At 42.5% G+C, this 26,898-nt stretch overlaps 1 protein-coding gene across 1 annotated transcript in view; it reads left to right on the top strand.

Moving 5' to 3' along the window:
- The window catches only part of MRPS5 (mitochondrial ribosomal protein S5), a 105,899-nt gene that overhangs the window by 19,446 nt on the left and 59,555 nt on the right, over window positions 1-26,898 (top strand). Inside the window, exon 2 of the mRNA XM_077282892.1 lies at window positions 9,966-10,103. Within this exon, the coding sequence (XP_077139007.1) occupies window positions 9,966-10,103 (138 nt within the window). The remainder of the gene's footprint in view (window positions 1-9,965; window positions 10,104-26,898) is intronic.

Genomic DNA, 26,898 nt, shown 5'->3' with positions numbered 1-26,898 from the left:
CCTCATCCACCATTTCACCCAGACTATTTTTAAGGGGGCCAACACTGTCATTTTTTTAGTTTCTTACTATTTATGTAGTTAAAGAATATTTTGGATTATTTTTACTCTCTCTGGCAATGAGTCTCTCTGTCTCAATCTTTGCTGCCTTGATTTGCTTTTTACAGAATTTATTTAATTTTCTTTATTTATTTAATGCCTCACCACTACCTACTTCCTTTAATTCTCTAAATGCTTTCTTTTTGTCCCTTATTGCGCCCCTTACAGCTCTATTTAGCCATATTGGTTTCCTCCTATTTCTAGTATGTTTATTCCCATACGGTAGATACTGTGCACAGGTCCTATCCAGGATGCTAATAAACGTCTCCCATTTTCTTTGTGTATTTTTATGTCTCAGGATATCGTCCCAGTTAATTGCACCAAGATCCTCTCATCCGTTGGAAATTTGCCCTCCTGAAGTTTAGTGTCCGTGTAACCCCCTCCACTACACATCTTATTAAAGGATACATGAAAACTTATTATTTTGTGATCACTATTCCCCAAGTGACCCCCAACCCTTATATTTGATATGCAGTCTTTCTTTCAGCAATGGTGCCTTCCTTTGCCTTCACCCATAAAGCTCTGCTTGGTTTGGTGTGCGGCGTATGGTACTTGTTGAAACCATGACCTCAGACTGTTCCAGGTTGGCCTTCAGGTCTTTGGATTTTTGATGTGCTGTTTTTTTCCACCATTCGCACCAACTTTCGAAGACATCTCTTGTTAATTTTCCTCTTTCCCCCACGTCCAGGGAGGTCCTTGCCGGTTCCATGCTTGGCAAACTTCTTAATAACATTGCACACTGTTGAAACTGGAATACCAAAGTCTTTGGAGATTGTCTTATACCCTTTGGAACTCTTGTTTGCTAAAATATAGCATTTCTGATGTCCTCAGACAACTCCATTATCTTAATCATTGTGACAAAGGAGCAGGGTCTACCATGGGACTTTTTAAAAAAACTGAAGTCATCATTCATTGGCTAATTCATGTCACATGGGCACCGACAATTAATCACAGCTGATTCTCAATTGTGATTCACCACAGGCGAGTCAAAATGTGTTTCCATACGAATGTAATGCAAAGGGTGCCAAGACCATTTTCACAACAAGCTTTAGGCTTTCTATTTTTCCCTCTCATTGTTTATTGTTTTAATTTGTTTATTAATTGCTCTTTTATATTTAACACGAGTGCTCTATACAAAAAACTGTTTCACTTGATTTATTTTTTCAGGATATATTCCACATTATTTACTTAAACTTCATGGGTGCTAATAACGATGAGCAGGACTGAATACTGTATTTTTTGGATTATAAAGCAGTTTTTTTCCCACCCAAATATGGGATGAAAATGGGGGTGCTCTTCCATGGTCTAACAAGCTTGATGTAGCCTGGTGACCCGGATGTCATCATGGCGACCTCAGGTCACCATGGCAACGATCGAGCCCTCGCGATGACGACGCAAGAGCGCCAATCAGAGGGGAGCCCCCTTCTTCGAAATGCTGCGATCGATATTGATCGCAGCGTTTAGGTGGTCAAACTGCTGGGAGCGGTGCGGCTCTACTCCTGGAATTGAGAGCCGGCAACGATTGCGCGTACAGCTCCTGTGTGCGCAAAATCCCCAGGACGTATCCATGTGTCCAAGGTCAGGAACTCCTAACAAAATTAGACGTATATCCATACGTCCTGGTTGGGAAGAAGTTTTAACCTCTTCACGACCTCAAAGAACATTTTTACAAATCGTGCTGATGTAAAGCAGACATGAGGTAAAGGTTATTAACTTTTTTGGGTGGTATGACTGAATAAAAGGGAAAATAATTCAGATTTTGGAAATTACTCATTTTTAGAAATTGTTTACAAATTTCAGCTGTTGTAACTAAACGCGAAATATATTGACGTAAATTTACCATTATAATGTGTAACGAAAAGCAAAAAAATCTCAAAATTATTGAGATATGCTGAAACATTCCAGAGTTATTGCCTCATAAAGTGACATGTCAGATTTGAAAATTTGGCCTCGTCACCAAGGGGTTAAAACTACAAATCTGCCTTCACTCTGTGACTGCAGACTTGTGAATCCTGACAATGTGCACACTGCGGCAGGAACGGCGGTCATGTGACTGCAAGTATGCGATGTGCGAACTCCCGTCGGCCATCTTGTCTCATTCTGGCCGGGAGTACGCACCTCGCATACTCGTGGTCACATGACCCACGCTGACACCGGAGAGTACTCGGAATGCAGTGCGCGATGTAAGGATTCATAAGTCTGTAGTCGCATAAAGTGACGGCAGATTTGTAGTTTTAGGCGGCGTAAGTCTCCTCACCTCGGCATGTCAGGCTTGACATGTCGCGCTCCGCAAGGATGAACATTACCCCTTGGATCCCCCACAAAAAACAATCACAAACAAGTTGTGTCCGCGCAGTCTATGATCTGAGTCACTGATCAATCTTGACCGTTTAAATCAGTTGGTCCATGAAAAAAAAACAGGCAGCACATGGATGTCATCTGAATGCCGTCCATTTTTACAGTTTAAAAAAAAAAAGAAGAAAACAATTATAATGAGTCCAATTTATTTCTATGGGGCAAAAGTTTAGCTAGGAACTGCTATTGTTACCTGCATGCTGTTCATTTCTCTAAGGGCAGTAGAGTCCCAAGAGCAAACTCTGGTGACAGTGGAAATGTTATAGAGCGAGCCATTAGGGGTTCCGAATAAAAAGTGATTCGGTAAAAAAGCGCAACCAGCCGTATGGATGTTGTTCAGGATTGGATAAAGGTCTCCCAAATGGAGAAAAAGTTGCCATACCAGTCTCAGCCCACGGACCAGGATGGCGCTGTTTCTGGGGAAAAAGCCCCCTTCTTAACCCCAAATATCCTCTTCAATGTGAAGTGTAGATTGGAGCCAAATGAAAGGCAAATATTTCTGTCACCGTGACAGACCTATTAACATAAGGCCACTACGGAGGCGCCTCATAGAGATATATTCGTGCGTCTTTCCTTTCCATGTTTGTTTGTTTTTTTGCTTTGGTTCTTGAATATATCAGACGTGACAGTTTTCAGCCTTTGATTTTGGGATTCTTTTTGATCCTGTACCATCAGCATCTCCGCAGTGATGGGTCCACATCTAAACATACCACTTTGAAGACGTAGAATAAGGGAACCAAACATTTTGATGAACCTTTTAATCATAATGCCTGATGTTATTCTCCGCGTTCTGTACACATGGAAATAATTACAATTTATGGAAATCATATTAGTCTTTGGAGCCGCTTGGGCTTCTGTGTGAATTTTACATTTCTCAAGTTGTTTATTTGCTGCTCTTCTTCTTCTTCTCGTTCCAGTCTCTTAATTAAAGCCTAAGAAAATAAAAGATTTGCAAATAAAACAAAAGCTTGAATTTTGTATGTTAATGAATTGATGAACTTAAAGGGGTACTCCCCAAATCACAGTGTGGTCTTCTAATATAATGTGCACATTCATTCATTTGTGTGTATAACCTACTTTTAAATCTGCCCTGTTTTGCACATATTACCTTTCTAAGGATGTCACTTCAAGCTCTATTATCCTCCAGTTGCCATCGGAACTGTCCTTTAGTTTCAGGGGTCTTGGTCAGTCGAACAAAGTGCTATTACTCTGTCATACAGGGGGCTGAGGGGGAGACCCTCGAGGATGTGCTAGACATAAATAATAATCTTTATTTTTATATAGCGCTAACATATTCCGCAGCGCTTTACAGTTTGCACATATTATCGTCGCTGTCCCCGTTGGGGCTCACAATCTAAATTCCCTATCAGTATGTCTTCGGAATGTGGGAGGAAACCGGAGTACCCGGAGGAAACCCACGCAAACACGGAGAGAACATACAAACTCATAAAGGGGACAGAAAGAAGGGAAATACTGAAGGATGGACTGGACATAAAGGGGACAGAAAGAAGAGAGATACTGAAGGATGGACTGAATACAGAGGGCCGAGATGAAAGATCTTGCAGGATGGGCTGAACATGAAGGACAGAACGGGTATGTGCACACGTTGCGGTTTTTACTGCGGATCCGCAACGTTTTTGACGCTGCGGATCCGCAGCAGTTTTCTATGCGGTGTACAGTACCATGTTAACCTATGGAAAATAAAAACCGCTGTGCACATGCTGTGGAAAAAACCGAGCGGAAACGCAGCGGTTTATTTTCCGCAGCATGTCAATTCTTTGTGCGGAATCCGCAGCGGTTTAACACCTGCTCCATATTAAAAAACCGCAGGTGTAAAACTGCAGTAGAATCCGCACAAAAACCGCGGAAAATCCGCAGTAAATCCGCAGGAAAAATGCAGTGTTTTTGCCCTGCGGATTTACCAAAATCAGTGCGGAAAAATCCGCACACCAGTCCGCAGCGTGTGCACATACCCTCAATATCCCTCTTTGGCTATGTGCACACGCTGCGGATTTTGCTGCGGAACTGCAGCGTTTCCACAGCTGCGGGTCCACAGCGGTTTCCCATGAGTTTACAGTACAATGTAAACCTATGGGAAACGAAATCCGCAGTGCACATGCTGCGGAAAAAAACGCGCGGAAACGCAGTGGTTTATATTCCGCAGCATGTCAATTCTTTGTGCAGATTCCGCTGCTTGTTTACACCTGCTCCAATAGAAATCTGCAGGTGAAAACCCGCAGAGGAAACCGCAATAGAAACCGCGATAAATCCGCAGTAAAAACCGCAGCGGTTTTGCACTGCGGATTTATCAAATCCGCTGCGGAAAATTCCGCAATGGAATCCGCAGCCTGTGCACATGGCCTGAAGGATGAGCTGTATACAGGAGGCTCCGAAGTGATGTGCAGCAGAATTGGCTGTATGTAGGGGGCACAGAAAGGAGAATGACACTGTAGGATGGGCTGAGAGGTGAGAGAACTGCAGGATGGATCTCTCTGAACAGGGGCTGTTGTGTTTAATTGCTAGGCGTTCATTCTGATCCTGAAAATGTAACCTCTTGGATGCTACAGATGTCAAATGCAAATTGTGCTGTGAAAGATCTTCATCAAATCCGCTACTTGTGGATTATCACACCAGCGTTATCAGGGAGAAGAGATCTCCGCTGTCTAAGGGTACCGTCACACAGTGCCATTTTCATCGCTACGACGGTACGATTCGTGACGTTCTAGCGATATCGTTACGATATCGTTGTGTCTGACACGCAGCAGCGATCAGGGACCCTGCTGAGAATCGTACGTTGTAGCAGATCGTTTGGAACTTTCTTTCGTCGCTGGATCTCCCGCTGACATCGCTGGATCGTTGTGTGTGACACCGATCCAGCGATGTGTTCGCTTGTAACCAGGGTAAACATCGGGTAACTAAGCGCAGGGCCGCGCTTAGTAACCCGATGTTTACCCTAGTTACCAGCGTAAACGTAAAAAAACCAAACAGTACATACTCACATTCCGGTGTCTGTCCTCCGGCGTCTCAGCTTCTCTGCACTGTGAGCGCCTGCCGGCCGGAAAGTGAGCACAGCGGTGACGTCTGACGTCACCGCTCTGCTTTCCGGCTATGGTGCTTACACAGTGCAGAGAAGCAGAACGCCGGGGGACAGACACCAGAATGTGAGTATGTACTGTTTGTTTTTTTTACGTTTACGCTGGTAACCAGGGTAAACATCGGGTTACTAAGCGCGGCCCTGCGCTTAGTAACCCGATGTTTACCCTGGTTACCCGGGGACTTCGGCATCGCTCCAGCGCCGTGATTGCAAAGTGTGACCGCAGTCTACGATGCCGGAGCGATAATCATACGATGCTGCGACGTCACGGATCGTGCCGTTGTAGCGATGAAAATGGCACTGTGTGACGGTACCCTAAAGGCTGAGTCACACATAACGATATCATTGCAACTTCACGCTTTTGGTGACGTAGCAACAATCCCGCTAACGATCTCGTTATGTGTGACAGCGACCAACGATCAGGCCCCTGCTGGGAGATCGTTGGTCGTTGGGGAATGATCAGGACCTTTTTTTGGTCGCCGATCACCCGCTGTCATCGCTGGATCGGCGTCTGTGACGCCGATCCAGCGATGTGTTCACTTGTAACCAGGGTAAATATCCTGGTTACCATTGTAAAAGTTAAAAAAAAAAAAAAAAACAGTACATACTCACATTCTGATGTCTGTCACGTCCCCCGGCGTCCACAGGGTTAAAACTGCTTTCGGCAGGAGCGCTGCTAATGTGCACGCGCTGCTGCCGAGCGCTTCCCTGCACTGACTGTGTCAGCGCCGGCCGTAAAGCAGAGCACAGCGGTGACGTCACCGCTGTTACTGCCGGCGCTGACACATTCAGTGCAGGGAAGCTCTCGGCAGCAGCGCGTGCATATTAGCAGTGCTCCTGCCGGAAGCAGTTTTAACCCTGTGGACGCCGGGGGACGTGACAGACATCAGAATGTGAGTATGTAGTGTGTTTTGTTTTTTTTTTTTTCTTTTTACTTTTACAATGGTAACCAGGGTAAATATCGGGTTACTAAGCGCGGCCCTGCACTTAGTAACCCAATGTTTACCCTGGTTACCCGGGTGCTGCAGGGGGACTTCGGCATCGTTGAAGACAGTTTCAACGATGCCGAAGTCGTTCCCCTGATCGTTGGTCGCTGGAGAGAGCTGTCTGTGTGACAGCTCCCCAGCGACCACACAACGACTTACCAACGATCACGGCCAGGTCGTATCGCTGGTCGTGATCGTTGGTAAGTCGTTTAGTGTAACCTACCTATACATCCCTGCTGGGGTCCGCAAGTGTGAAGGAGACTCAGAGGTTTTTTGCTTCACGTGCGGTTACACCGGTGACGAGAGTTGGACCCAATCGCTGCTGTTTGACAGTAGCATCTAAATGGTTGATCACTGGCAACAGGATTTAAATGGGGCTGTTGCCTGTGTGCGCATGCATCGGCTCCCCTTGATATGAAGGCTGAAGGCCACTATGCCTACCATCTTGATACTGATTCACAAGAGATCATGATTTTCCCTGTATGATGCAAAATTGTAGTATTGGATTATACATAGTAAGCAGTCAAAGGATCACAGAACAAGTCCCCTAAATGAACTAAAAATTAAAAAAAATCCCACCTATTTTCCAGTTGAAAAAGATAAACATCTGGTATCAGTGTCTCCTAAATGCTGTAAAGACTAAACAAAATGCCAGAATTGCGTTTTTGTTTTTTTTTTAAACAAGCAAAAATAATAATAAAAAATTATACAAATTTTATATATTCCTAAATGTAGCAGCCAGAATAATCAAGTGGCCAGGTCATTTTTTACCATACAATAAACTCTGTAGAATCAGAAAAAAAATGGGCGTAACCATGGGAAGGGAGGTGGGTTACCATTTCTTCCCATTTGGAATTTTATTTTGCACTATTTTCAGTACATTTTTTTTTTGAGTGTAAAATGAATTGTGAAAATGAAAACTGTGAGCACAGGAAAGCAAAAATAATTATTTTTTTCTATAAAATGGCCTTTACTGTGTAAAAGCACCAAACATAAAAAAATATAAATATGGTATTGCTGTAGTTGTACTGACCCGAAGAATAAAACTGCCTTGTCAATTTTTCCACACGCAGAACGGCATGAAAAAAACCTCAAAAAACAGCAATTCAGGAATTGTTTTTGGTTTTTTGTTCATGCTGTTTCCCAAAAATCAGAATAGAAAGCGATCAAAAAATGTCATGTGACCGAAAATGGTACCAATAAAAACTTCAACTCAGCCTACAAAAAAACAAGTTGTTTACATGACTGTCGGATGAAATATGGAAAAATTATAGGTCTCAAAATAGGGCAATGCAAAAATTAGTTTTTGCATTGCCGTATTTTGAGACCTATAATTTTTAGTGTGTGACAGCAGCCAAACATGAAAAAATATATAAATCTGTTATTGCTTTAATTCCCCCGACCCAAAGAATAACATCGTTCAATCACTTATATTGCACGAGGAACAGCGTAAAAAAAAATAAAACAAATTTTTCACCTGCTGTTGATTTGTTCATTCTGCCTCTCCCAAAGATCGTAGTAAGGCTCTGCTGACGTTTGTCCTGCTCTGAGCGAAGATTCCCTATAGCGAGGCAGATGGAGGCACCGTGGACACGGTCTGGCCTATAATCCAGCTGTACATGTCTTTTTAGGCGTGCTTAAAGGCGTGGTCCGCCATAGTTTTGTGCACTTATGAAAAGGAGACTTCTGAACAGAGGCCAGATGTCACTCTTCTGCCTCATTATAGTGAGTGGACCCCTTGGGGGTTTTCATCTAAATCATGTCACTCAGAGAAATTGGATGGAAACCACAAAGTAAATGCTCAGCGTAGAGCGCAGGATAAATGTGGTCCCAAAACATTATGTAAAATGTTCCCAATAAAAGCTTGGACTCGATCCACAAAAATAGCAAGTCCCCACTCATGTCCGTCACCTGACAATGGAAATTTAGGGTGATTCAACGTTGCTGGTAGCACAAAGGCTCTGGAAAAACGTTATGGCTTCTTGCACCTCAAAACAAATCTAGCGAATTTTCCCAAATCCTAATGCCCCCTCCCTTCTGAGCACTAGTGTGTCTAAACCACATTTAGCGTCCACATGTTTGGCATTTCTGTAGCGATGACGGTTCTCCTAATTTACAGGTGCTTGTCTCCAGAAGCATGAGCTGGGCACCACAGTGTACTGGTCACCACAGCGACAGTTTTCAATCTACCGGCTAACACGGTACCAAACCGCTTTTTTTTCGTTTAAATGGAGGATACCAGAATGTACCGCACATCTATGGAACTGATATCCGCCTGATGAAGAGACGTAAGCAGTCTCGTAAGCTTGCTTTGTAACATCATTCACTAAATTTTGTTAGCCATTAAAAGGTATCACACCCACAAGATTTCTATTTTGTTTCTCCCACTGAGTGCATTCTGTATGTTTTTTTTTTTTTTTTTTCTACTGCCTAACACGGTACCCAACCTTTTTTTTCGTTCAATTTTCTCAGTAATATCCACAGCTGCTTGTTTCTGGAAAACACCCATGGAGTCAAAATTGTCACCTAAATTTTCGCCAAATTCCCATTATTTTTACAAATAAACGAGTGTCTTATCGAAGAAATTTTACCACAATCATGAAGTACAATATGCCACACACAAAAAAAAAACATTATCAGAATCACCGGGAACCATTGAGGCGTTCCAGAGTTATTATCTCATAAAGCGACACTGGTCAGAATTGTAAAAAAGTGGGTAAAAGGGATAATAAGGGAAGAAAATCTGCAATATCAAAAGCTCCCCAAAATCTCATCATGGGAAATTCATCCTGAGTTGATTCTGATTCTAAATTTTTTTTTTTTTTTTTTTTTTTTTTAATGAAAGTATTTGAAAAAATTAAGTCTTCCCAATGATTCAGCAGAATACAGACGGCTTCTGTCTGTAAAAAAATAAAAATGGATGTCATATATGAAAGCGTTCTTAAAGTAGTGTACTACTTAGGTCACGTTCACATGTTCGGTATATGTAAGCCACAACCAGGAGTGGGTGATAAATACAGAAGTGGTGACGTGTTTGTATTCTATTATTCCTGTGATTGTTCCACTCTTGGTTTTGGCTCATAAATACTGATGTAAAATACTGACCAAATACTGAACGTGGCCTTAGCATCCATTTCACATTTTGGGCCTGCAGTCCCACGTGACCATTTCTATTTGATCATCAATTCAGCCTTGTCAATCCAGCTTCACATAACGATACACATGTATTCTTTTTGTTAACTTATACATTTCTACAAATTGGGAAACAATCTCCAAACAATACCTTGTAATGGTAATCTAGCTAATAAGAATGCATCAATATTTCATGTAATGATCCAACGATGTCCCATTAAACTGATAGATAGTGTATATATAAGAACATATTAATTTCTAGTTATTTTTTGCATATAAGAATTTATTTTTTTAATACACAGGTGGGATCTCTGTACCTGAGGTACGAAGCAGCTGTCCGTTTCCCAAATTTGCCCTTGCCCAGGAGCCGTGTTACCAATCTGCATTTACCAGCGTCACTATTCAGCAAACCAGAATGTCCAGCAGCTTCTTCAGCAGATGTGAGTTGTGCTGTTTCTTTACCCTATTGTTGTTTTTGGACTGTCAATAACCTATATTTACTATCCATTAATGATTAGTGGGGTCCGCTTTCTGTGACCCCATGATTAAAGCTGCCCTTTTCTGAATTTGGAATTGTAGATGCAGCTCGGGACTGTACTACAGGCTGCAATGCCGATTTAGTGCTAGAAGAAGTTTCTCAGCTTTTATGTAGATACTTATTTTACTTCTATAGCACCATCCTATTCCATAGCGCTGCACAGTCAGATGTCCTTGGTGGGATTTGGACCCAGTGCTGCGAGGTTACAGTGCTGACCACTGAGCCAGCGTTTTTCCCTGTACTGTGCTCCCTATATGGAAACTGTATTTCTGGGATATGGACACCTCCGGACCTTTTTTTTACTACTTTCCTTTTTTGCAGTTGTGTGTCATTAATAATGTTGCACTGTTTTGGCTTTTACATGCTTTGTTTCCTTACACATTGCTGGTTACTGAATAAGTGAGAATCCGTCAGAATCTCGTTCTGAAGGGGGTTTGTAGCCCTTTTTGTCTGTCCTTTCATGAACTCTTCTGAGGTGATTGACCACAGACTATATAAAAGTTGAGCTGAACTTTGCTATAATAAATCTGTACAGAGGAGCGCAGAAAAAAAAGACAGAAAAAATACTTACAAACTCCCTGTCAGAAGATGATGACCGACAGATTTTCAGTTACAGGGTTAATCCCATCTCCAAGATCCTATCCCAATATGTGCCAGGTAGAATAATATTAGCAAATCCTTTCAGTTAGAAGTGTTGGATAGTTCTTCAGATTCGCTATGCTGCTTACATGCAGGGCATTGCAGTAGCTTAAATATCCGTGGTTACGACCACTCATAACACGACAGTTAGTTGCTACGGTAGTGGTCGTAACCATGGATGCTACAATGCCCTTCACACGAGGTAAGCAACATAGCGAATCACATTTCTAATTGGAGGAATTTCTAATATTGTTATTGCACCTACTAAATATTGAGAGATGGGAATACGCTTTTAAAGGGGTTTTTAGGTTTTGGAAAACCCATGTCCACTGACTGTAGTTTGTTGGGAAAAGAAAAACGATGCTTTACTCACTCTCCGGAGTCCAGTGCTGACTGTCCTCTACAGCTCCTGGTATGTGTTGTCTGCAGCGCTGACGTGATGTGAGCAGAGCTGCAGGCAATCAGTGGTTCTGCTTTAAACAGAGACGCTGAGCTCCGTTATTGGCTGTGGCGCTGTTGACTTAAGGTTAGTGCTGCATTGGGAGACAAAACAAAGAAACAAAGAGTCTGTAAAATGGTGCAATTTTTTTTAATGAAACCCAGGTGAAAAAATATCTCCCCTTATGGGTTACATATTCTTTAACGTAATTATTGTAATTTTTTTACTGGATCTTCTTGTAAAATGTCAGGTCCCGTGTGTGGACACATTCAAATAAGAGGGGGATGGTGGCAGATACTTTTTTTTGTACTTTATTGTAATGGCATTGTACGATTTCCTGCATTACCCAGTTCTATAACATGGAGAACAGCGGCGCTAGCACCTGCATAATATGCCGACAATGGAGAGAGGTTCGCTCACCACTCTGAATTTGTGTAAGCGTCTGTTTCCATAACTTGCGCGTCTCTCCCATAGAGAGGGACTTGTCTGCTGGACCTGCTTTCTCCTCCTCCACTGCAGGGCTCACAGGACCTGCATCCACTTCACAGTTCATTTCTAATTACACAAATTGAAAGCGGTATTAAAAGACCCCAGTTATATCATATGATCTCCATATTGTTTCTGGTCTGGATCTTGTTGGTTGTTGCTGCATTTGCTTTGCAGCTTTTTTTCTCTTTACATGTTGTTTGCAGCTTTTTTTTCTCTCTGTGTTGCTGCTTTCTTACATTTCTTTTACTTCGATTTTTAAAGCTTGTTCTTGACAATCGACTTTCCTTACCATGATGAACAAGTCGTGGTTTGCAAAGTTGTTGTAGAGGATCTGATGACGCATGTACCTCTTAGTTAGGCACCTTTTATTCCGGTGTACCTCAGTTAAATGTGTTTTCTCAAAATCACAAATTTTACCTATGCCTAGAATAAGGTGTAACTTGTTGATCACAGGGGATCTGACCGCTAGGAGAACGGGACTCCTGAACTTGTCTTGAATGGGTTGGAGGTGAGCTTGCTTGGTCCCTCCTCCATTCATTGTTGATGGGACTACTTGATATAGCTGCTGTACTCTACTTTCTCAGACAGTTCAATAGATAATGAATGGAGCAGCGGTCGAGCATGTGAACCTCAAGTCTTTTCATTTAAGACAGGTTCAGGAATCCTGTTCTAAGGAACAGAGGAGATCCCTACAGTCAGATACCAAGAGATCAGAGAGTTATCACCCATCATATGCATAGGGGATAATTTGCGATTTTGGTAAATTCCCAGTTTTCATAGGTTATTTGGGCATTTAGACTTAACAATAGAAATGCAATATACACGATCCATGAAGGTAAAGAATATTTGTCAACAGGTTTATATTTCCTAATCGGAGGGCAGACTAAGAGGCAGAGAACACGGTTCCAGTGATGTTGCTGTTTTAGCTGCTGCAGCTCTGCTAGTCTTCTGGATGCTGAGCTCTGTATAACCACGCCCACATTATTGATTGTCAGCCTTCCGTGTGCACTGTGCCTAGACAGCTGCCAATCAGTTGGGGGGGCGGAGATGCCTACAGCTTACCGATATTGAGGCTTACATAGCAGGAGCCTATCGAGAAGACAAGCAGAGCTGCAGAAGATAAAACAGTTTTTTATCAAATGTATAGCAGGAAGCCCAATAAATTATGTAAATTATACAGTGCTGGAACCAGTGTCTATGCTGCTTTTTATGCTACATGTAGAGCTGGAGAGGAGTGGGTAATATCTGCACTGCCAAGTGTGCATAGATGGGTCAAAATAAGAAATGTGCAGAAAGCCGGTTTGTCAACGTGTTTCGAAGAGGAACACTTCTTCACAACCTCTTCAGGTGAGCATGTCTTCTGATTGCTCCCCTTATTGTACTTGGATAAAACCCTATTTTACACCTTGTTTTTCCTGTTTTGCTTTTTTCTGCTACTTTCCGATGGGGCAGCACCAACCTGGTGACCGTTACTCTTAAAATTCCGATATCTGACAAGTCTTCTGAGAAGCCCCTTTGTCTCTGCTTCCTTTTGGCTGTAAGGATACTGTGTATGATGCAGCACAATTTCCTTGACCTCACGTCTGGTGATTTTATCATTGTAATGCTGCATATTACGGTTCCGTTTACCACTCGGCTCCTGGTATATCCTTGCCTCATGACAGTGAAGCAATAATCCCCATCTTCTTGTAGACGTTCGCCCAAACATGACTTGACGCGTTGTTACAGTTCCTCGCTATTCTTGCTGCTGAGCGGTTTCAGTCCGGATTAGACAATAACAAATCACATAGCAACCGTTCCTGTGGCGGGGAGATCAGGAATCCGTGCTGACCGGCTGCACACTGCATCAGTTACCTAGAAGATGGAGTGTCCTTGTAGGAAATCGCTGCTTTTGTGTCATGCACTGATGTTTCCATTCTTATAAATGCAAAGTGGGGACACGGTAATCTCCGTCACTGCTCTTATTGATCCTTTTATGTGATGTCTGATGGATGACGTTTCAGTGAGTGCATAATAACTAAGAATATGTGCCTCTGAATATTCACTTCCCGTGACGTGGGGCATTACTGCCTCCTACTGGATACACAAAGCAGTTTCAATAGAGAAAACGAGTTGTGTTGCGTTCCAATGTGCCATTACCTTTCATTCAGTAGGTTGCAACTAGATTACATTTTTTTTTTCTCTCATTTTCTCAAAAAAAAAAAAAAACTGTTTCAATAATGAAAGTCATAAGTTAGTTATTACTGGAATACAGGTTGAGCTCAGACAATCGTATGGCGGGGAAATGATTTCACGTCCACATGTGGTGTATAATCTGCCTGGTAGCTCGCCTCCATCTTCTCCCCACCCAGCTAAGCTTAAGTGATTAATCCACTTTAAATTACCCTGCACTTCACATGTAAAGAAGAAAAGATCTGTCGTCAGATTTCACAAATATAAGCTGCATTGTTTTGTTTAATAAATCTGTTAGACCTGGTAGGACAGGTGTATTTACTATGAAAATCCATAAAAGTTTAACTCCATCTCTGCCTACTTACCCTAATTGACAGCTCATCAGTGTGACTCCTGCATGCCGCTGCTCAGCTCTCACCCTGCTCAGTGCAAGCTGCAGCTGTCAATCCAGCTAATGGGCTGAGAATGAATTCACTTGGACCTGTGAGCGATTTAATTCTATAACTGGATTAATGAAAATCTTATATCGCTAAAGAGCCATTCGCCTATGGATTTTTCATAGTAAGTACACCGATTTTGCCTGGTCATAGTACCTATTTAATATTGTATGGAGTTTGTATTGTGAAATCTAGTGACAGAATATAGTAAGTTGTTTAAATGGATTGTTAGATGTTGATGAAATATTCTTAGATCACCACTATTATATCGGCGAGGGTCCGAGACCCAGCTATCCCACAATGAACTGTTACAGGCTCCAGAAGTGTAGTGTAATGACTCTGTGCCCGGTGTACATCCGAGTGCTGCATATTGATGATCAGCGGGGGTGCCAGATGTCGGCCCACCAGCGATGCAATATTGATTCCCTATCCTAGGAATAGGCTATCAATATCACAAGTGCCCTAACCCTTTTAATTAATCTCTCTACTCATTTTAATTTATTTTTTTCATATTTTTTGTGTATATTTTACTCCTTTCAATATGTATTCCTTCCATTTCTCCTGAGTTGTTAGCAGGCATGTTACAGAAGGTGATATTTTTCATCTTTCCTTTTAGAAAAAAGACAAAAACCAAAGCTGTTAATGGCCGTCTCGCAAATGCATTTCTTATGTGTAAACAGCATTAGACTCTTGGAAACCCTGCTGTTACAATCTGCTCCTGGAAGAGTTTAGCATCTGGAGATCTTAGACTAAATTAGTTTTTTCAAGTATAAAACATTGCCTTTTATTTTTTTTCAATTGCAAGAATTAATGATTTCCCAGTTGTTTTGCTGTTTTTAGTTATTTTTTTTCCTATTTAAGCAAAGTAGTCAAAACCTTGTACCCATAGCGGAGTTTAGAAAACCTCGCCCTGCTCCGTGGCAGCCGCGTACAACCTTGCATACATAAGGATGAAGCAGAAGTATGGATTAGCCAAAGGACCAGCTGACTGAACAGATGCAATGCCGGAGGAGGCAGCACAAACTGAACAAGCGGGCAGCTGTAAATGAGTGAACCTGTGCTGAAATGGTAACATCGTGTTTAATCAGTGGCACATGAAGGTACTGAATAAAAAATGGATCCTAGAGTGTCCTTTGAAAATGCACTTTAAGGGCATGCTGAAGATAAAATAAGATCAGATTGTGCGGCTGCTGTAACCCAATTTAATGCATAACCAGACATGATTTGACATTGCATTTTTTATGGCATGACTCCAACTAAAGGATATTCTCAAGTTGTCTCTTGAGCTGCTCACAAATCTGAAGTCTCCTTACTTCCTGGTCTTTGGCATGGTGGGCTCTCATCCCTGGTTGATAGTTCTGGTGAATATCAAGGCTATAGTATTCGTAGAGCTATACACAAGTTCTGTTGTAACACATTTGTACACTTATCACTGTATTTTCACAAACGGATAACATGGCATTTGAACATGCACACATGGGGATTGTGTTTCTTACAGGTAGTTGAGCAGATAACTGCTGTATCGAAATCAATGGCCGGAGAGAGGTGGCTGGTATGCCAGGAGTTAACTCCACTCCAGGAATGTAACTACAGCACACAATTAACCAGAGTCTGGTGGTTGTTTTCCTTCAAAACAAGCTGTACACCATGTAAGATAAAAGTTCTCATTGCAGGAGAATTAAAGCTTATAGTTTACAATTGACATTTTTATTATATTTTCATGTGGTCTAATTACAACAATTTATTAAATTAAGAACACTCCTTTAAGGGATTCTCCCTATTCAGCAAGGTATCACTATTCACAGGGTGGGTGATAGATAATATGCTGCTTACTATAGGTTCAGTCAATGGAACACCCACTGCTAATGAGAATTGGGCTTAAAAATGCATCATTTAAAATAGAGCGGTGACCACACATGCTGCTCACCCGCCATCTATTGTCTGTCAGGCGCCGGAGATATTGGTACACAAATTGTAATAACCCTTCTAAATTTATTGCTGTCACAAAACTCATTGTTGGAACATGTTTGCTTATGCAAAAAAATCATCAAAACCACCACCCTGCCGCTCCGCCTGGCCTTAACCTTACATGAATTGTACTTGACTACATGGTCTCAGCACAGTTTATCACTGATTTCCGATTTATTTCATTTTAATGTGTTTCACCTGTCAAACCTGCTCTGCTAGAGAACAGTGGCCATACATACCTTTTCTGACCTCCCCCCTGCTTGGCTTGATCAAGCTCTGTGTTCCCTATGAGAGACTCCGTGCTGGACTCCTGGTAGCTTCTCATCTCCCAACCAAACAAAAGGATCAGGCGATTTATTTCTAGCTGCCTGATCCTCCTCACTGTTGGGAGACAATCAGGAGAACCCCATACTCAATAGATGATCGGCTCGTCCTGCGCAGTCGGTGGGTTAGGACAATTTTTGTTTATTGTGAGTGAGGACCTTTAGAAATCTGAGGTTTATTGCCTTCTGATTATTAGTTTGTAGACGGAAGGAGTGGCATAGGCGACACCTTTTGGAGAAGCTTGGCATATAAGCAGACCCAGTTTTATACATTTTTCGATTTTTGGCTGCTTTATGAGATGACATTGATTTGAAAGGAAATTAATTGTGTATTCAGACAATGTGATAGTCTTCATTTTGTTTCATGTAACCAGGGCCGTGGAGTCGGTAAGCCAAACCACCGACTCCAACTCCTGAATTTCCCTGACTTCCAACTCCGACTCCATAGCACTACCTTACTGCGGAGCATGTACATAAACAGCAGCACAGATTCATCTCCACTACGACTCCCCAGCACTGCCTCACTACTCAGCATGTACATAAAGTGCAGCACAGATTCATCTCAACTACGACTCCACAGCACTGCCTCATTACTAAGCATGTACAGAAAGTGCATCACAGATTCATCTCCACTACAACTCCCCAGCACTGCCTCACTACTGAGCATGTACATAAAGTGCAGCACAGATTCATCTCAACTACGACTCCACAGCACTGCCTCACTGCTGAGCATGTACATAAAGTGCAGCACAGATTCATCTCCACTACAACTCCACAGCACTGCCTCACTGCTGAGCATGTACATAAAGTGCAGCACAGATTCATCTCAACTACGACTCCACAGCACTGCCTCATTACTAAGCATGTACAGAAAGTGCATCACAGATTCATCTCCACTACAACTCCCCAGCACTGCCTCACTACTGAGCATGTACATAAAGTGCAGCACAGATTCATCTCAACTACGACTCCACAGCACTGCCTCACTACTGAGCATGTACATAAAGTGCAGCACAGATTCATCTCGACTAAATGCCGAGATGCTTAGATCCGGAACAGAACAGACATTTATAGGACATTTCATACCTTTCCCAAATTATGAAAATATTTACTCCACATCCTGCAATGAACTACTGAACCCAGTTTATTATATATTTTTTCTTTATTGTTACAGAATTGACAATAATATACGACTCCATCTGCATATGCCCTAAATGCCATGGACACCTTATTGGTCAATTCTTTCCTAAAGTAACAATGGAAGCATTCAGTGTCTGCACACTTTACATTTTTGCCAGCAATGCAAGCTGCCATATGCGATACATCTCTAAGGCCTCATGCAGACATCAGGGGATCTTGGTCTGATCTCGGACTGCAATGTATGGTTTGGCCGTGGCTTTCCTGACCGGAACATAACAGCCTTTTGTATTTGTATGAGGCTATCACGCTCTGGTTGGGAGAGCTGCAGGCCACTCCGAGCATTAGTGGGCCATGTCTGGACTGATTTGCACAGATATCTGCATGAGCCCTAACAAAGTACATACTCTAGAAAAAGCATAGAGATTTCCAGTCTCCAGTGCAGACCTAGTGGCTTCCTCTTGGTAAGGTACCTAGAAAATCTCACTGTTTAAAACATGACACCCCTCATCTCCTCCTCTTTTGAGCTTCTTTAACCTTTTCCAGCATAATGGTTTGCTACACTTCAATAGGAGGTATTTTTCCCAGTTTAAGGGCTCCTTCAGATGTCCATTTTTCTCATATAAGTTCTATCCATGTTGATCACAGAACTCATACCTAGCCTGTGGGGATGTTCACACGTCTGTGTATCTTTGCAGACTGAGTGGTTTGCACAAAATTACCAAGACATATCTAATATCGATGGTTTTTGTGAAACTCTAACCAAACTCTTCTGGTAAAAACTGACATACCGTACTGATGAAACTGATGAAAAAATAAAATTAGAAAAAAAAAAAAGACACAAACGTGAACAGTTTTTTTTTGTTTTTTTTTTGCATACGAGAAAAATCACTGACATCTGAATGAGCCCTGGGCCAAATGCTCTGCCACATTTTTAATTTCCTAGTAAAACAACCTATGTGTAATAGAATGCTTGTGTCATCTTGGTAGAGAATTGGGAGATAGAAAAGAAATAGAACCTCACAAAAGCTGTGTTTTCATTTATTCAGAGGTCTGTTTTTTTCTTCTGTACATTAGTGCCAGAGAGAAACAAATGCTGGCACTGATCCTATATATTTTTACAGGATAATTCACATTTATCCAGGTCATCAGATTTGGGTTTTATAGTTGGATCATGCAGTGTTTACAGTGAATCAGTCACCAGCTTTATGCTGTAGGAGCAGAGACCCTGATTCCAGCGATGTATCACTTTTACTTCGTTCTGCAGTTTTGATTAAAAAGTGTCTGCTGCTGATCTTCCTGTTCTCTGAATGCTGTGCTCTGTATAACCCAGCCCCCATCATTGATTGGCAGCGTTCTGTGTACACTATGCATAGGCAGAAAGCCAGTAATCAGCGGTGGGGGTGTGGTTGGACTACCTAGCAGCAGGCCAAGTAGTCATCACGTGACAATCTCTTGATGAAAATACTGATTTTATTAATAAAACAAAACGGCATTTAGCAGCGCTACATCTTGCTGTTCCAGATAAGGTAGCAAAAATCTGGTGACAGATTCCCTTTAAGAATCTGTCTACGGACACTAGACCGGTGCACTTCTGGTGAAACTTTTTTTTTCTTTCACTTTCGGCTTTGTAAAAGTTTTGCAAGTTACAGAGCATTGCATGTCCTACAAATCTCCCTACTTGGTGGTCTGCACAAGCAGAAACCCTACCCCCAAGACCTTTCATACAGCCCACCAGTTCCTTACTCTACACTAAGGGTCAGGAAAATCGGGCTATGGGGCAGCGCAAACTTGTGTTATGAAGCAACATTCCACCAGTTTATCCCAATGTTACATTAATAGTATGTTATAACACTACGTGCTGTTTCAAATTAAAAAGGATTACGGCATATATCAGAAAGTATAAGTACAAAAATAAAACTTGCAACATATTCCCTTTAAACTTTGTCTAACAGACTTACGGGCACGTAAATGGTGTTTTCTGTCAGATCTAATAGAAAGGCTGAATCTCCCAGCCGGAGTCCACTATTGCGGCACAATGTTTGGTTTACATTTCTCCTAAACCTTACTCTTCAATAAAAGCTTTCCCAGCTGCCCACAAAGGCCTTTTCTCCGTACACAGCAGAAAACGGCAAAGGGATGTTTGCAGACACCGTAAATGAAGCTGTAGCTTGTAAGCATGTGTGTGAAAACTCCAGGCAGTGTATTTCAAGGTAAGATATAAAAGATAAAAAACCTCTTGAAAGATTAATGTCTTGAGTATTACATCATCAAAGGAAGTAGAGTTTCATGGAAAGAAATAAAGAAAATTAAACTTTCTTCTCTCAGTAAGTTTTCTATGTTTTTCAAAGTTGGCAACTTTATAACAAAACAGGTCAGTAATGCAGGTAAACCATGGAATTTGTAGGCTTCAGACAGTCCTTAGTGTTGGGTTGAAGTAAAGAGGGGGCTCCTAGAATATGTGAGTGGCTTATCCTTCGTGGTTCCAATGCCTTTCCCTAATAAATCCCTCCCATCATGAGATTTCGGTCCATGATAGAATAATATATTTTAGAGTGTGTGGGTTTAAAAAGTAAATAAAGAAATAAATATATACACTGCTCAAAAAAATAAAGGGAACACTAAAATCCCACATCGTAGACATCACTGAATGAAATATTCTACTTGTAAATCTTTATTCATTACATAGTGGAATGTGTTGAACAATAAAACCTAAAAATTATCAACGTAAATTGCAATTAATATCACACAGAGGTCTGGAGTTGGAATGATACTCAAAATCAAAGTGGAAAATTAAGTTACAGGCTGTTCCAACTTCAGTGGAAATGCCTCAAGACAAAGAAATGATGCTCAGTAGTGTGTGTGGCCTCCACGTGCCTGTATGGTCTCCCTACAATGCCTGGGCATGCTCCTGATGAGGCAGCGGATGGTCTCCTGAGGCATCTCCTCCCTGACCTGAACTAAAGTATCCACCAACTCCTGGACAGTCTGTGGTGCAACATGACGTTGGTGGATGGTGCGAGACATGATGTCTGAGATGTGTTCAATCGGATTCAGGTCTGGGGAATGGTCGGGCCAGTCCATAGCTTCAATGCCTTCATCTTGCAGGAACTGCAGACACACTCCAGCCACATGAGGTCTGGCATTGTCCTGCATTAGGAGGAATCCAACCACACCAGCATATGGTCTCACAAGGGGTCTGAGGATCTCATCTCGGTACCTAATTGCAGTCAGGCTACCTCTGGTGAGCACATGGAGGGCTATGCGGCCCTCCAAAGAAATGCCACCCCACACCATTACTGACCCACTGCCAAACCGATCATGTTGAAGGATGTTGCAGGCAGAAGATCCCTCTCCATGGCGTCGCCAGACTCTGTCACGTCTGTCACATGTGCTCAGTGAACCTGCTTTCATCTGTGAAGAGCACAGGCCGCCAGTGGCGAATTTGCCAATCCTGGTGTTCTGTGGCAAATGCCAAGCGTCCTGCACAGTGTTGGGCTGTGAGTACAACCCCCATCTGTGGACGTCGGGCACTCAGACCATCCTCATGGAGTTGGTTTCTAACTGTGCAGACACATTCACATTTGTGGCCTGCTGGAGGTAATTTTGCAGGGCTCTGGCAGTGCTCCTGTTCCTCCTTGCACAAAGGCTGAGGTAGCGGTCCTGCTGCTGGGTTGTTGCCGTCCTACGGCCCCCTCCACGTCTCCTGGTGTACTGGCCTGTCTCCTGGTAGCACCTCTGGACACTGCGCTGACAGACACAGCAAACCTTCTTGCCACAGCTCACATTGATGTGCCATCCTGGATGAGCTGCACTACCTGAGCCACTTGTGTGGGTTGTAGAGTCCGTCTCATGCTAACACAAGTGTGAAAGCACAACCAGCATTCAAAAGTGACCAAAACATCAGCCAGAAAGCATTGGTACAGAGATGTGGTCTGTGGTCCCCACCTGCAGAACCACTCCTTTATTGAGTGTGTCTTGATAATTGTCAATAATTTCCATCTGTTGTCTATTCCATTTGCATAACAGCATGTGAAATTGATTGTCAAACAGTGTTGCTTCCTAAGTGGACAGTTTGATTTCACAGAAGTTCAATTTACTTGGAGTTATATTTTGTTGTTTAAGTGTTCCCTTTAATTTTTTTGAGCAGTATATCTATATCATTTTTTAATATATTGGAGTATATTTGATTTGTCCTTACCATTTAACTCTTAAACCGTTTAAAAGGGAACCTGTCACCTCCAAAAGTGATCTTTCCCTGCATATATAGTGGTAATCTGCAGACGTGTTCAAAGAGAGCCTGGCGGCCAATGCTGTGGAATCTGAGTCAAAATGGACCGACTTTGACTCCAAAAATATATAGTAAACTTTTCTTAAAAGTTTATCAAAGTTATGAAATGTCCTATAAAGGCATGTTCTGTTCCTGATCTAAGGATCTCGGCTTTTAGTGGAGATGAATCTGTGCTGCACTTTATGTACTGTACCTGCTCAATAGTGAAACTCCTCCGCTACAGATCCACAGCCCTGTTGGTGGAACAATTTTGTAATGTAAGGTTAAGACATGGCAGTCATGGCACTTTTAATACTGATTACATTGATACCTTTGGTGAAGAAATCCACTTTGTTCCTCTTTAATCACCATTTCCTGCTAATTAGATTTTGGTGCACAGGGGCCAGACTGTGCACTGGGTCTTCTCGTCCCCGTGTGTGATGACTGCGCCTCTGCCTGCCTTCAGTCTTTGAATAACAGGTCATGGTTGAGATTTCAAAGATCTGAGACAGTCAATGGGGTCTTCAGTGATATTTATGGTTAATTTTACTATTCAATGTGCTGTACTATTCAGTGCATGCTATGCCGTGCACAATCCAGGGAGAAGATGGAGGTGAAATGCCGCATTGTAGAATAGACATGATGAATAAGTATATGCAATAGACACCCCGAGGGCTCGCCTGCTGCCAGACTTTGTGTGAATTAAAGATAATGGAGGGGGATGCGGCTGCAGCGTCTTTCCTTCTGAGACTGATACAGTTAGTGTGCGGGCCTGCATGCCTAGTAGATGTAGGCAAAGTGGAAACTTAGGCAGAGATTCATCAAGACAGGCATTTGCGTTTGTGGGTGGTGTGGACCGGGAAGCACACGCCACTTAAAGAATCAAGCAAGGTGTGAAGTGGCGTGCTCCCCCGTGTAGATGAGTGGGTCCATTGCGTCCCCTTTTCTGCCCACTATGTCGGAACTGGGCGAAACTACACGATGCACAAAAATGTTGCAACTGTTGAAAGCCATTTATGTATTCGCTGTGATGAATTGGAGCCATCATTTCTAACCACATGTCCTTAGATACACATCCACATTTTTCTAAGAGTGATTGTGAGGCTTTTATTCTGTAAGGCTACGTTCACATTTGCGGTCGGCGCCGCAGCGTCGGGCGCCGCAGCGTCGGGCGCCGCAGCGTCACCGCATGCGTCATGCGCCCCTATATTTAACATGGGGGCGCATGGACATGCGTCGCACTTGCGTTTTGCGCCGCATGCGTCCCTGCGGCGCCCGCGTCCGGGCGCAGAGGACGCAGCAAGTTGCATTTTTGCTGCGTCCAAAATCAATGAAAAAAAGGACGCATGCGGCGAAAAACGCAGTGTTGTGCATGCGTTTTGCTGCGTTTTTGTGTGCGTTGCGGCGCCGACGCTGCGGCGCACAACGCAAATGTGAACGTAGCCTAAGAATGCGCAGTCTGTAACCAGTCGCCATTTATTCAGTGGATTTTATCAAGGTATAGCTCAGATTCTTCATGGCCATCTTCAATCACAGAATGATTTATATTGTCAGACATCCAAATGTAAGAACTGCACAAATATGTCATGTTTTCATGTTATTTGCAAGTACAGTACTCTGCAGATGAGGTATTGCCAGGCTCCTCGTATCGTCACACAATTCCGGTACTTTGTGCTTTCCTCGTTCTCCTATAATGGCGTACATACAGAATATAATGGATTCCTTAGGTGTTTGCTCTGGCACGGGGCCCTGCATCTGTTATTATTGCATCTTGTCATTCTCGATTTCTACACTCTGTAACCAATTTTAATGTATCGCAGAAACATCGCCCTTTGTTTTCTTTAACCTTGAATAAATTGGCTTCTCTTCACAAACGCCGATGAAAATGTTGTGATGTGATCTTCCATAATAGACTCTTACATAAGCCGCAGTCTGATCTTTTCTTCACAGTTGGTCCTTTGCATATTTCTGCAGTGCTGGGCATAAGTTCTAGGCAGATTTGGAAAAATTCTGCAAAACGCAAATGCTTTCAAAATTAAAAGTGTCAATAGTTTATATCAATTCGCAAGATCAAAGTGAATGAACAAAAGCGAGATCTGATCCACATGATTGGTGAAATACAGATACTTATCCATAATGCTGTACCATCAAGGAGTCGCCTGATGGGCTCCGAGTTCAGTCTGCAGCAGGACAATGACCCCAAACATACAGTTAATGTCATTAAAGAAGCAGTCCCAATAATCTCTCTATTAGCCAAACCCGTGTATTGTTTAATGTTACTGTAGCGTGTGCTAATATACTTACCAATCGTCGTCTTCTCCAGTTTTCAGCGCTGCACCGGTCCTCTTCTCACTTGTTCAACTTCTGACTTGTAGACAAAAGTGTTGGGGGAGTTTAAGACTTACAGAATAATACCCTCTAAAATTTATCTTTTATTAGTTTACTTTAAAAAAATGTATTAATCTATCCATGCTTTAGGTGAGTTGATGCTACGGTGTATCTTTAGATAAATATTTATAACATGGATATTGCAGCAGAAAAAAATCAAATTAAGCCCAAATATATAAATATATACACTGTATCTCTCTCTTTAGATAGCTCTAAAGTGCAGCCCTTCCTAACCGAGGAGGTTTGCACCCTATAATCCACACAAATGGTGCCCCCCTTCCCTGCTCATTGATTGTTGACCTTTAATAAGTCCTATTATTTGCTAGCCTTAATTGATGATATTCAGAAGTGATGTGTAATCAAGACCATAGGGGTTTTCCCACAAGCAAAAGTTAATTTTAATCAGTAGATCTTGGAATAATATCTTCCACAATTGGATGTGTTTAAAAAAAAAATGTTTCTGTGCTGAGAGAATTTTATAAATGTGCCCTACTGTGTAATGGCCGTGTCTGTCCGTGCAGGGACATGGTCTGATCATATCACAGCTCAGGGGCCGAGAAGGAGAAAAAAAGTATACAGACAGGATACAGACAGGACAGCAGGGGATCATAAATGATAAAATTAGAGAGGGCTCACATCAAGTGAACCAACCAGGATAAAAGGGCATAAGTAATTGGCAAGAAATCTAGTTTGAAACTACACTCCCCTGCATCTCCTGCTGTATTTAGCATTGACGAGCTTCTCCTCAGTCATATGGTTCCTCAGGAGGCTTCAGGAACGTATGGCATCACAAAAATGATGTCCATGAAGAGCTGTGGACGGATTGCAGAGACCAGAGGTCGATTGTCGGTGAGCGGGGGTGGGGGGGCGCCATTTGTGTCGGTCTGTATATATTTATTATGGCACAATTAGATTTTTTTATTTTTCTGTGGCAATATTTATCGAAAGATATATTGTAGCATTTAGTTACCTAAATCATAAGCAAATTAATAAAAGTAAATTTTTTGAGGGTAGTTTTCTGTAAGCTAAGCCCATTCTGACTAGTCCATTCACACCGGGATTTATTTTCAAGTCACAAGTGTCTTTTAAAAGGATAAGTCTCCATTGACGCACATTTTAAGTGACTTCTGTTCCATCCATAAACCCAAGTGAGATCCATCAAGTCAGAATAGAAGTCACATGAATGAGAAGAGGACAGGAGCGGTGCTGGAAACTGGAGAAGACGTCGATAGGTAAGTAAATTAACACACATATTGGATTACACTAAGATTTCCACAGGTTTAGCCGATAAAAAGATTGAGACTGCTTCTTGAAGAACGCTCTTCAGTGTAAAGAAGGAGGAGTCCTAGAAGTGATGATATGGCCTCCAGAGATCTCTGATCTCAACATCCAGTCTGCCTGGGATTACATGAAGAGACAGGCTTGTGCAAACCCTTCTATCTCCATACAAGATCTGTACTTTGTTCCAAACATCTTCAAAAACCATCTCCAGGGCGAGTTCCTACAAAAACTGGTCACACAAAACTTAAGGTACCTTCACACGAAACGACATTATAACGATATCGCTAGCAATCCGTGACGTTGCAGCGTCCTCGCTAGCGATATCGTTTCGTTTGACACGCAGCAGCGATCAGGATCCTGCTGTGATGTCGCTGGTCGCTGAATAAAGTCCAGAACTTTATTTGGTCGTCCGATCGCTGTGTATCGTTGTGTTTGAAAGCAAAAGCAACGATACCAGCGATATTTTACACTGGTAACCAGGGTAAACATCGGGTTACTAAGCGCAGGGCCGCGCTTAGTTACCCGATGTTTACCCTGGTTACTAGCGTAAAATGTAAAAAAAACAAACAGCACATACTCACATTGCGTCCCCTGCAGTCTGCTTCCTCCTCTGACTCAGCGCCGCAAAGTGAAAGTGAAAGCAGCACAGCGGTGACGTCACCGCTCTGCTCTCACTGTACGGCGCTCAGTCAGTCAGGAAGTGGACGCAGGGGGACGTGAATGTAAGTATGTGCTGTTTGTTTTTTTTAGATTTTACGCTGGTAACCAGGGTAAACATCGGGTTACTAAGCGCGGCCCTGCGCTTAGTTACCCGATGTTTACCCTGGTTACCAGGGGACCTCGGCATAGTTGATCGCTGGAGAGCGGTCTGTGTGACAGCTCTCCAGCGACCAAACAGCGACGCTGCAGCGATCGACATCGTTGTCGCTATCGCTGCAGCGTCGCTTCGTGTGAAGGTACCTTTAGATTTCTATTTTGTTCCTACACTTTGCATTTGGTTTAATTGATGAAAATAAACTAATTTTCATTTTTTTTATAAAGCATTTTTGCTTTGCAGAATATTTTCTACATCTGAGTAATCGAAAGAAGAGCTGCGAATGCCGTTAGGCAGGATTCAGGTCTCAGGGTCCAGTATGCCCGCCACAGATTGCTAT

This window comes from Ranitomeya variabilis, chromosome 2 (assembly GCF_051348905.1).
Source record: "Ranitomeya variabilis isolate aRanVar5 chromosome 2, aRanVar5.hap1, whole genome shotgun sequence".
Taxonomy (NCBI): domain Eukaryota; kingdom Metazoa; phylum Chordata; class Amphibia; order Anura; family Dendrobatidae; genus Ranitomeya; species Ranitomeya variabilis.
Note: the sequence above shows the minus strand (reverse complement) of the source record. Positions and strands in the feature narration are given on the sequence as shown.